At 38.6% G+C, this 12,156-nt stretch overlaps 1 protein-coding gene across 1 annotated transcript in view; it reads right to left on the bottom strand.

Moving 5' to 3' along the window:
* Nucleotides 1–12,156, bottom strand: part of CCSER1 (coiled-coil serine rich protein 1) — a 573,345-nt gene that overhangs the window by 470,092 nt on the left and 91,097 nt on the right. The window contains exon 3 of the mRNA XM_072117766.1: nucleotides 8,394–8,587. Coding sequence (XP_071973867.1) covers nucleotides 8,394–8,587 — 194 coding nt within the window. The remainder of the gene's footprint in view (nucleotides 1–8,393; nucleotides 8,588–12,156) is intronic.

Raw genomic sequence — 12,156 nt, 5'->3', positions numbered from 1 at the left:
CATAGATCCAGGCACTGTGACTGTAGTAATCTTCTTATATTTGTTATCAATGGCCTCGTTCAACTTTTAACATTATGATAATTAGCCTGAAGGGATCTGGGAGGTGCTGCTTTTGTTAAAAGAACCTCTCCATGGTTACTGTATAGTAAATTACCTATATAATAAAAGTTAAATCTGCATTACAGGAAAATGATGAATACTTAGCTACATAAATCTTCCACCAGACAGCTGATATGCCCATTGTACAATCTTAGTGAAGAATCAGATGCCATCCAGATTGAAGCTGACAACATGGGCTGTAAGTCCTACAACAGCCTTCGAGCAATAACAAAGACATTTGGTCTTCCAAGTCATAAATCAATAATAAAGACCTAATCGTATATTGATTAGCATCTCTAAACATCTGAGACCATTAGAGATGCAGGCAGCATGAGTTACTGTACATGCCAATGCAGGAAGTGTACTCACACCCTGAAATATTTATTACAGCTTGAGGGGGATATCAGGCTGTCTTCTGCTGCTGGCAAGCCTCCTATGTAAATTTCACAAGAGGTCACAAAGTGGCCGCTATTACTGAATGAAAAGTCTGTAAGCGCTAGTCAAACATTAATGAATATGAATGGCAGCTATAAATAACAAGCTGCTAGAGAGGACCTCAGTTTATCAACAAGTAAGGAATAATTGCTCCACTGCTAGCCCTGCCAGCATGTAGGAGGCTGTTTTTCCTGGAAAATAGAACCAAATTATTTGGCTTTTTTTCCCTCTACTTATCGACGAAACAAAAACAACATTTTTGTGCTTAGATGCAGTTAATATTAATGTTTTTCTCACCTCCATCTATCTGCCCATAACCTGGGAATTTTCACATATGTGTTTAGTAAGATTTACAGGACAATACTATATCGTTATGGGCGCACAACATTATGGGCACATTTATCAAAAACAGTGCAGTTTGTTCTATGTGCAGTTTGCCTGTGCAGTGCTCAGAGGGCGCCAGATTCATGAATTGTGGAGCACGGTTTTCATGAATCTGGGGCTCCCTGCACTGCTCCGACAGAGTGCACCACTTTTTTTAGGTGCACCTTTAACATAGGGAGTGCAACAAAATTCGGTGGGACCCTGCATGATTTGGCGCACGGTCCGACTGTGCACAGGAACGCCCCTTTATTTGCAGAATTTTGTGTTGCATCTGGTATAGTGCTGCCACGACACAAATGTGTGTTGCGCAACACATTTGTGTCTCGAGCACTTCATAAATACACGTGCAAGCAGTTTGCACTAAAAAGAACATTCAAAGTCAGACAGAAAACTAGCGCAGGGGCTTTAATAAATCTGGGCCTTCATTATTAGCATGTGGCCACATTGTATGAAATTAGTTTATAGATGTATGTGTGGACATTTATAGATGGCACTGGCACAGTTTGTTTAAAGTGCTGAAAAAACAGAGACAACGGATCTGATACTCTCAGTCGGTGGTCAGCGCCCGTAGAATCTAGCCAACCCATCCTTATATATAGCTGATACTCTCAGTCGGTGGTCAGCGCCCGTAGAATCTAGCCAACCCATCCTTATATATTAGCTGATACTCTCAGTCGGTGGTCAGCGCCCGTAGAATCTAGCCAACCCATCCTTATATATAGCTGATACTCTCAGTCGGTGGTCAGCGCCCGTAGAATCTAGCCAACCCATCCTTATATATTAGCTGATACTCTCAGTCGGTGGTCAGCGCCCGTAGAATCTAGCCAACCCATCCTTATATATTAGCTGATACTCTCAGTCGGTGGTCAGCGCCCGTAGAATCTAGCCAACCCATCCTTATATATGTTTAAAGTGCTGTCCGTTTATTTCAAAAACATAGACAGGTAAAAATAAGAAAACGTTATGCACCACCTTTTGGTGCTTCCTCAGGTCTCTATATAAAGATGGCTATTCGGTATGGAATAGCGAGCTATTCGGTATGGAATAGGGAGCCATGCTACAAGCAAGCCATCTTTATATACAGACCTGAGGGAGCACCAAAAGGAGGTGCGAAACGCATTGTCTTATTTTTTTACCTGTCTATGTTTTTGAAATAAACGGATCCCACTTTAATTGAACAAACCGTGCCAGCACCATCTATAAATGTCCATTTTTTAATAGTGGTACCTCATCTGGCGTGCCACTATATACTGTTTATTGGTGCAGCACAACCCAGAGACCAAAGGCTACTCCAGGGGCAGGACGAGGCTGCAGCGAAAAATTTATAATGAGCAAAAAAAACTTTTTGAAGTCCCTCAAAAAAGGATAATCTTGCACTAGGTAGCGCTACCATCCCTGTTTCCTCTTTACCCCCTCCATAAGATCAACACATCATTGATTCACCTCCGTGCTTAACAGTAGGAATGGGGTTCATTATAAGCCTTGTTGATACCTCTTCAAATGTAATGTTTATAGTTGTGGCCAAAAAGGTCACATTGCTCCAAATGACCTTGTTCAAGCAGTTTTGAGGCTCGTCTCTGTGCTGTTTGGTGTATTGTAGGTGTGATACTTTGTGGCATTTGCACAGTAATGGCTGGATGGAGTTGTCAGAGTCTTTTTGGATCCAAGAATGTAGATGTTCTCCTTATGGAGAGATTGCCAATTAAAGCCACCTTAAAGGTGTGTGGACACTTAAAGCCATATTAGCTCCACTAGGGAATTCTGGGAAGTATGCAAATACATTTTCCAAGGTGTTAAATGGAAAACAATGCCTCCTTTTGCTACCTTGAAAGGCAGCCCCCTTAACACAAAGTATGAATAAACCTGTATATCTATTCCAGAAGGAACAGACTCTCAACTGTAGACACCACTGTTTCGACCTGGTTGGGTCTCCTCAGTACAGCGTAGGATTGGCTGTGTGAGAGGCTATTGACTAGGGTCAGCAGATAGGCGTTTTCCTTATGGAATTGCAAAAATCACAAAAAAGCTTATTTTTTTACATTTGTATTCAATTATTGCCAACTTTTAAATATGTCATTATTAAAACTATAGTATAAAGTCTCACATGTCTTGAAAAAAACAAAGTTAAATTTGTTATGATATGCAAAGCTTTTCCAGAGATATCATCATTTAAAGAAGCAAATAGCAGAACACCAAAAATTGACCTGGTCTTTCTGGCACCAATGACCATCTGTACTGAAGGGTTAAGATGACAGTATATGTGGTTCTTACCACTCTTTCCTTCTCAGAGCTGAATGGTTAGATAGTTTCATTCTTCCAATGTTTGGCACTATATTGCTATATATAAAAGGAAGCTGGTCCTTACCCTACTTATACACCTAGTATCCTTCTTACTTCTCTCACCAACACCAGACTCTCCATAGTGGTGCCCTGCATATGACGTTACACAGTGAGGCATTTGCATCTGGTTAAAGAAAATATTTACTTGCCATGTTAATGGTTTATCTGGTATTAAAAATATTCTTGCCCACATGGCTTGCCTCTATCATACTACATGTAATGGATTTTGCCTCAATATTAATCTATGAAAGAAGGGGCTAAAATGAGACCTAAATATGAAGAGCCCTATATCATAACCAAGCGTTTCTTGAGAAAATGCATGGCCTGAAAAATTTTGTAGACTATGAGCATGGCCATGAGGTTCAGTGCACCCTCCCTTTCTTAGTTTTATGGGTGGAGCACAGCACTGTCATTCAAGACTGACTGGAAGTGGAACTAATGTGCAAAAACTACAAAATAAAGTTTAATTGAAGCATTTTCTAGCAGTAAAAAGTTTTTCCTATGTGGGATCCAGTTTGTTAATCAATACGGTGACCTGCGGTTTAATGTGACAGCAGGCATCTGCACCGCGAGCGACTGGTAAACACGGCTAATTATTTACACAAATGGCTGAACATCCAGTTTACCATAGGCTCTGGCCAGGTTTTCTACTGCTTATGTACGTTTGTTAAGGTATTCTGCCAAATGATGCTGCCAAATGATGTTATTTAGTTAATACTAGTACATATTACTAGATTTAGAAAATACTAATAGGCTATGTATTTAGAGATAGAATTGCGAAAATCTCTGGCTGCGGACTGTAGGTTAATATGCAAGGCAATTGGGGAAAAAGACACAGCTGCGACTTGAAATGTTTTTACACAAGTCTGCCAAATAATTATACAGAAATGTAAAGCTGACCAGAGTCTAGAATACAACGATAGAGGAAAGAAAAGCAGTCATTTACCTGTAGTACATTATTTATCTATTAAAAGGGAGCGCCATGGAGCGTCCTCTGATAAGCTACTAAATGAAGACAAATGAAATATGCTCCCAGAGGCCATTTAACATTGCAGGCCACAATTCAATTCACACTGCTAGTTTTCTCATATGCTATTGAAACCCTTGGTGCCCATTCCAGTGAAATGGAACTGAAGTTTATCCAATTCACCGCGTACTGGAAATGATTTAAACAAAGCTCATATTAAGGCCGAGGTTAATCATGTAGACATCTGGGTGCAGCTCATATATCAGCTAGACAGGAACAAAGTCTCACTGGTCATTTCCCAGGCAAATCTCGTAATTAATATGTGAAGCTGTTTCTACGCTTTAATGAATAGCTCAAATCTACAATAGAGATATCTTTGTATAGCAGTGGCATTCATAAAACTGCTTCCTTCAGCATCAAAAAGAATGGGCACTCAATGCTGATTTGTAAAGCGCTACTAAATTTGATATATATGCTATATAAATAAATATTATTATTATTATTATTATTATTAATGCTTACACCACTTATCCCAAGGTTCTCTTCCCAAAACCATTGGCATAACTCACCAGTAGTTATTACAATAAGGGTGCATGCAAGCAGAAGAATTCTCCCCACTCCTGGCTGAAGAATACAACAGTGGGATGGAACTGTCCATATTACGTTTTATGCATCTATTAATTTATGTATGCCAACATCGAACCAAATCCATGCATTTGCCATGTTTTATAAATAAAATATTCTTTTAAAAACAGTTTCTCCTTAAAGGGTGTGGCCATAACTAAACTTTATCACAAAACTCTACCAGAGTGAGTACTAGACCCCAACAGGGTCACCGATATTATATTTACCCTGATAACGTTTCTGTGTAGTCGACCAAGAGCTGTGGGTCAAGTGACCAACCGACAGCAGGACTTCCTGTGACATCCCATGTCTGGCTGCCTTCCAGCGGAAGGAGGGATTGTGCAGGTCTTATTGTCTGAAGAACCCCTCCATTATAACAACTCCCATAGGAGTCACAGGAAGTCCTGAGTCCTGCTGCATTGTGGCGGCTTTACAGAAAATCCACCAGGTTAAGTCACCACACAAGAGTGACCCAATTATTGGTCTTGAACTCACCCTGGTGAACATTGGCCTGTAGGGCACCAGAGACACAAATTAATATTTGTACACATATGGTATATTGTGCTCAGGAGGGGGAAGATCAACAATTGTGCTTATTGCGCCCAGTCTTGATACCCCCCCCCCACAGTTCCTATAAGGCCTCATTCATACGCCCGTTGTGGGGACATTTATGCGGATGCAAATTTGCATGTGTGGCACCTTACCATTCCGTACACCAGGAAAAGATAGAGCATGCGCTATTTCCAATGGAGAGGGGAGGGATGAACAGCGTTCACCACTCCTCCTCTCAGGTGCACAGCCATATGCTAAGGCTACAGTGACACAGCTGTGGTGGAGACATATATACCACCGCACATACGGCACCATACACAGGGAAAAGAGAAAATATTTTTCTGTATTTCATCACGTGTACTTTCTCTAAAAAAAAAAAAATTGTTGCAAGTAGATGATTTATACAATCTAGATGTGACATACGTGTCTCATGTTATATTCATAGGAAGTCTAAGACATTTTGGCAAAAGAAGTAGAGCTTCACGCTACACCTCATTGAACAACTGCTAAGCAATCACATTTCGGGAGATTTATCATAACTGGCGCAAATACAAAAGTGAAGGAGTTGCCAAAAGTATTAAGTTCCTGTTTGCATGCACTAAAGGGAAATCAGCGATAATAATACGGTTATTAACAAGTAAGCCAATTTGACATATGTTCCAAACAAAGAGAAAACTTTTTTGCCATTTTCGGTTATACTGTATATACATAGTGCTTGAAAATAACTTTGAAGGGAAATAAGAAACTATATTTTGGAAAAGTAAGTAAAGTAAAGAAATACATTAGCTTTTTTCAATTACACATTTAGTAAAAGAATTTAAAAAATCACATATTCCCATGTCTGCCCTAAGAAAGTTAACATTTTTAAATATTTCAATATTATTTATAGGTGTATATATTTACGTTTACTCGACCGCTCAAAACTTTGGGATCACCCAGACACTTTTTGGGTTTTCCGTGAAACTCATACATTTATTTTTCAAATGAGTTGCAAAATGAATAGAAAATATAGTCCAGACATTGACAAGGCTTGAAATATTTTTTTTTTTCATTTGAAATAATAATTTTCTCCTTCAAACTTTACTTTCATAAAATAATTCTCTCTTTGCTGCTATTCCAGCATTACAGACCCTTGGCATTCTAGCTGTAAATTTGGTGAAGTTATCTAGAGAAATGTCACCCCACGCTTCCAGAAGGCCCTCCTCCAAGTTGGATTGGCTTGATGGGCACTTTTTGGGTACCATACAGTCAAGTTGCTCCCACAACAGCTCAATAGGGTTGAGATCTTTTGACTGGACTGGCCACTCCATTAGTTCATGCATAATTTGAAGGTGGCTTTGGGTCATTGTCCTGTTGTAGGATGACATTGGCTCTAATCAAGCGCTGTCCACAGGGTATGGCATGGTGTTGCAAAATGCACCAATAGCCTTCATTATTCAAAATACCTTTGACCTTGTACAAATCACCCACTTTACCAGCACCAAAACAACATTACCTCCACCATGCTTGACAGATGGCATCAGGCACCTTCCAGCATCTTTTTTAGTCATTCTGTGTCTCACAGATGTTCTTATATGTGATCAAAACACCTCAAACTTAGATTTGTCTGACCATTGTCTGACAATTTTTCCAGTCTTCCTCTGTCCAATGTCTGTGTTCTTTTGTCCATGTTAATCCTTTCCTTTTACTTGCCCAATCTCAGATATGGCTTTTTCTTTGCCACTCTGCCTTAAAGGCCGATATGCTGGAGTCAGCTCTTCACCGGTGAGGTAGACACTGGCATTTGGCGGATACTATTTAATGAAGCTATCAGTTGAGGACCTGTGAGGCGGTTTCTTAAACTAGAGACTCTAATGTACTTGTCTTGTTTAGCGGGGCCAACCACTTCTCTTTCTACTCTGGTTACAGTCTGTTTGTGCTCTCTGAAGGTAAATATTACACACAAATAGAATAGACTGTTGTGTTTCACATGAAAGTTCTTTTTTTCTGGCCATTGTTAGAGTTTCATAAAACAAACAAAGTTGATGATTCAGATTCTCAAGCAGCTCCAGGTCAGTTGTATAGCTTCTCTAATCAGCCAAACTGTTTTCAGATATGCTAGCATAGTTGAACAATGGTTTTCTTAACATCAATTAACCTTCTGGAATAGAATAGTCATTTACCACATTAACAATGTATAGAGTGTATTTATGATTCATTTAAAGGGAACCTGTCACCAGGAACCTCATTTTCACTAAAGACAGGTTGTAGAAGCCCATCACACCTGCAGTACAAATATGTCTTTCTGCTTTTTCTAAGCATTTGCATTACAATATAAAATTGTATGTTATAACTTACCATGCACCCTGGCAGAATCCTCTGTGTAGCAAAGGGTTGGACTTTGGTTTGGATGCATTTCAAAAAACAACATGTGACTTGTCTGTACTGCAGGCTGTCTCCATCTTTGTGCTCTTGTGCAGCTCCTCCCACTCCCACTGATGTCAGCTGACCAAGTTGTGACCTCTGTGAAGGAGCAGAAAGGGGGAGCTGTACAGCTGCACAGCACAGACAAGTCACATGTTGTTTTTTGAAATGTTTCCAGACCAAACCCCAACCCCTGTGACTACACAGAGGATAAGTGTAAAACAGAGGTAAGTTATAACAAACAATTATATTGTAATGCAAATGCTTATAAAAGGCAGAGAGGCAGATTTGCAATGCATCTGTTATGAGCTTCTGCAACCTGTCTTTAGTTAAAATGAGGTCCCTGGTGACAGGTTCCCTTTAATGTGAGCTTCAATGAAAAGAAATTAGTTTTTCTTTTAAAAATAGAAACATTTCATAGTGACCCCAAACTTTTGAGCGGTAGTGTACAAAATAATATTGACAGTCTCAAAAGTATATATATATATATATAGATATATATAGATATCTATATATACATATATTTACATTTAATAGATGTACACAAAATGATATTATATAAAATCAAAAAATTGCATTTCTTACTTACCATGCTATTCATTTTAGAAGATGTTGAGATTGTTCTCTGTTTTCGGAAATGAGACCCTTCATCTGTGTTTCCCTCCTTTGGTTTGTAATTGTAAGCCATCCTGCTTCCCCCTGCTGTTCCCTCGGAGGATGAACGTATACGTCTCTCTGAGTAGCGTCCTTCTCGATGTGGACTGAAACTATTGGCGTAATTAACTGTAAAGACAAATGTTGTAGAGTCGGATAGTAAAACATTCCTGATCATTACAGTAGCATTCTAGTAAGTGGCCCCTGGATCGACCCCCCTTCCTATGGTCCTCAAGCTATTGGCAACTGCAGTTGTACAATGTACATGGAAGATGTGATAGAATCACATATTTCTGTAGTTGTAAAACAAGTAGCAATATAACCGCCTTATTAGTAAATGATGCTGGACTAGGATAACAAAAAAAGGATGGATACAGCACTCCAGATGTGATACAAACCTTCCACGTTTGTTTCTTAAAACACTTCATATCCAGAAGTGTGAACACATCGCATAATAGATTTTGATCTACTGTGCGATGTGTTTTAAGAAATAAATGTAGAAGATATGAAAGGATCCAAATGTTAGCTCCAGTGTGTTCATTCATGTCTATGAACAAGATGGATACACATACAGCGTACTTTGTGCATACAGGCAGTCCCCGGGTTACATACAAGATAGGGACTGTAGGTTTGTTCTTAAGTTGAATTTGTATGTAAGTCGAAACTGTATATTTTATCATTGTAGTTCCCGACAATTTTTTTTTTTTGCCCCAGTGACAATTGGAGTTTCAAATTTTTGTTGCTGTAATAGGACCAAGAATTATCAATAAAGCTTCATTGCAGACAATTTTAAGCTGATTATTGCAATCTGGGACTATTTTAAAGCATCCAGAGAGCATCACTAGAGGTCACAGTGGGCAGAGGGGTCTGTCTGTAACTATGGGTTGTCTGTAAGTCGGGTGTCCTTAAGTAGGGGACCGCCTGTACTTTCTTGTCCTGTGCTTCTGGATCCTTTTTCTTTTTTATGGTCCAAAATATGTAGCCTGCTATGTTTTTCCTGTACTTAATACATAGTAAAAGATCAGCATACTTTTTCACAAACATAGCAAGACAGTTTATACATAATGTATAAATTATACCATCGTATTTCCCATATTTCCTTTAATAAAAAAAACTTTATCAAAAAATGGTGAGTTTTTGGTGAATAAGTCACAGTATCTGTCTACTGTAAACTAAAAATTAGATAAGAATATAGCCTAAATCTAGCCTATAAGACTGTCAAGCTTGGTCTAGCTCAATGTGGCAATGAGACATGTTTTGGCATACAGACATTTTGCCACAAAGTCATGGCCCTTTTTCATGCAAGTCGTAAAAGTACCAAAATATTGTCTAAAACTCTAAATAAATGTGACTCAAAGCATTTGAGTCTATTTTTTGGCTTAGAATTCTAGAGGAGACAACATGAAAAATTCCCCCCACAGTACCTGGACAAGCAAACTGAACCATTTCAGTGCAAATTGCCAATGTTAGCGGCAGTCACCTATTCTAATATTAGCAGGTATAAGTCAATCGTCCAGTTAAGTAGAGAAAAAAAGCACTTTCCTCTGATAAGTTATGTTAATTACGTTTTTGTGCTTCCTTGTACTATGTACTATTGCATATATGCTTGTGATCTGTAAAATAAAGTTAGCATTCATTTAAATTTTACATTTATGATGCTCAACAGTATGTTTCAGTGTGGCTCTTTAGCTAAATAAGGTTCAAGAATTGGTCTTTGGGACTTGACCACAGTAAGAGGTTCCTTAAAATGCTATTCCCAACTGGACATTCACATTTAATTTGTTGTGTCTGTCAAATGTAGTACGGTAAATATGACTTTTCTCCAATAGGATGTTTTTTAAAAAAATGTATCTTTTTAAAGATAATTTCCCCTATATGTACAGTGGGTACAGAACATATTCAGATCCCTTTAAATGTTTCACTCTCTGTTTCATTGCAGCCCATTGGTAAGATCAAAAACTTTTTTTTTGCTCAATAAGTCACACCCTGCATCCTGCATTGACAGTAATAAACAGAAATGTAGATATTTTTGCTATTTTTTTAAACAAGAAAAACTGAAATATCACATGGTCGTAAGTTTTCAGGCACTTTGGTGTGACACTCATATTTAACTCACATGCTGTCTATTTCCATCTGATCCTCCTTGAGTTGGTTCTACTCCTTCATTGGAGTCCAGCTGTGTTTAATTAAACTGATTGGACTTGATTAGGAAAGGAACACACCTGTCTATATAAGATCTCACAGCTCACATTCCATGTCAGAGCACATGAGAATCATGAGGTCTAAGGAAACTGCTTATGGGAGCACTCAAGGCTCATAAGAGCCCAATGGCCATAAGAGCTACAGAGATGCAGTAGGGAGATAGGAGAAAGTTCCACAAAGTCCATTATCACTGCAGCCCTCCACCAGTTGGGGCTTTATGGAAAGCTTCAACTCAGTACAAGACACATAAAAAGCTGCATACAGTTTGCAATAAAACATAAAGGACTCCCAGACTATGAGAAATAAGATTCTCTGGTCTGATGAGACAAAGATTGAACTTTTTGGTGTTAATTCTAAGCGGGATGTGTGGAGAAAAACAGGCACTGCTCATCACCTTCCAAATACAATCCCAATGTTAAAACATGGTGGTGTTACTGTACATACATTTTTCTTCTCTGTCTTTTGGGGAAAAATAGCCACATTCTTCTTTTTCACGATTCTGTAAGAATCTATTAAATGTGAAGAATAGTTACAATATTTAAAGGGCTATACCCATCTGGGCATACACATAATGATAAAAAAAATTTACCTGTGTGAAGATAATTTACCTTAAATGTAGTCATATGGTTTCTTACAAATGAAGGCTTCAAACACTGTTACACTCTGGCGGTGGTGGCCACACATTTGAATTGAGCGTTCATTACAACAGGCCCTTTTGAAATTTTTCACAATTTTTTTAATTGAAACCAATTGGTAAGTTAAAAAAAGGAAAAAAAAACAGGAACAGGAAAACAACAGAAATGCTATCATGCTACCGGGGTTTTTTTTTTTTTTTTTTTTAACTGCAGGGACAGGACAACTGGTTGCAATTAATGGAAAGATGAATGCAGCCAGTACAGATATACCCTGGATGAAAATCTCTTCCAGAGCCCAGTCAGAGCCCTGACCTAAACCTGATTTAGCATCTCTTTAAGAGCCTTGAACATGGCTGTGAACCAACATTCACCACCCAACCTGAGGGAACTGGAGAGGACCTGCAAGGAAGAATGGCAGAGGTACCCCAAACCCAGGTGTAAAAAACTTGTTGCATCATTCCCAAGAAGACTCATGGCTGTACTAGCTCAAAAGAGGTTTCTACTCAATATTGAGCAAAGGGTCTGAATACTTACAACCATGTGATATTTCAGTTTTTCTTGTTTAATAAATTAGCAAAAATATCTACATTTCTGTTGTTTTCCTGTTCCTGTTTTTTTTTCCTTTTTTTAACTTACCAATTGGTTTCAATGAAAGAAATTGTGAAAAATTTCAAAAGGGCCTGTTGTAATGAACGCTCAATTCAAATGTGTGGCCACCACCGCCAGAGTGTAACAGTGTTTGAAGCCTTCATTTGTAAGAAACCATATGACTACATTTAAGGTAAATTATCTTCACACGGGTACATTTTTTATAACATTATGTGTATGCCCAGATGGGTATAGCCCTTTAAATATTGTAAC

This window comes from Engystomops pustulosus, chromosome 1 (assembly GCF_040894005.1).
Source record: "Engystomops pustulosus chromosome 1, aEngPut4.maternal, whole genome shotgun sequence".
Classification (NCBI taxonomy): Eukaryota; Metazoa; Chordata; class Amphibia; order Anura; family Leptodactylidae; genus Engystomops; species Engystomops pustulosus.
This window is presented reverse-complemented; position numbering and strand designations above follow the sequence as displayed.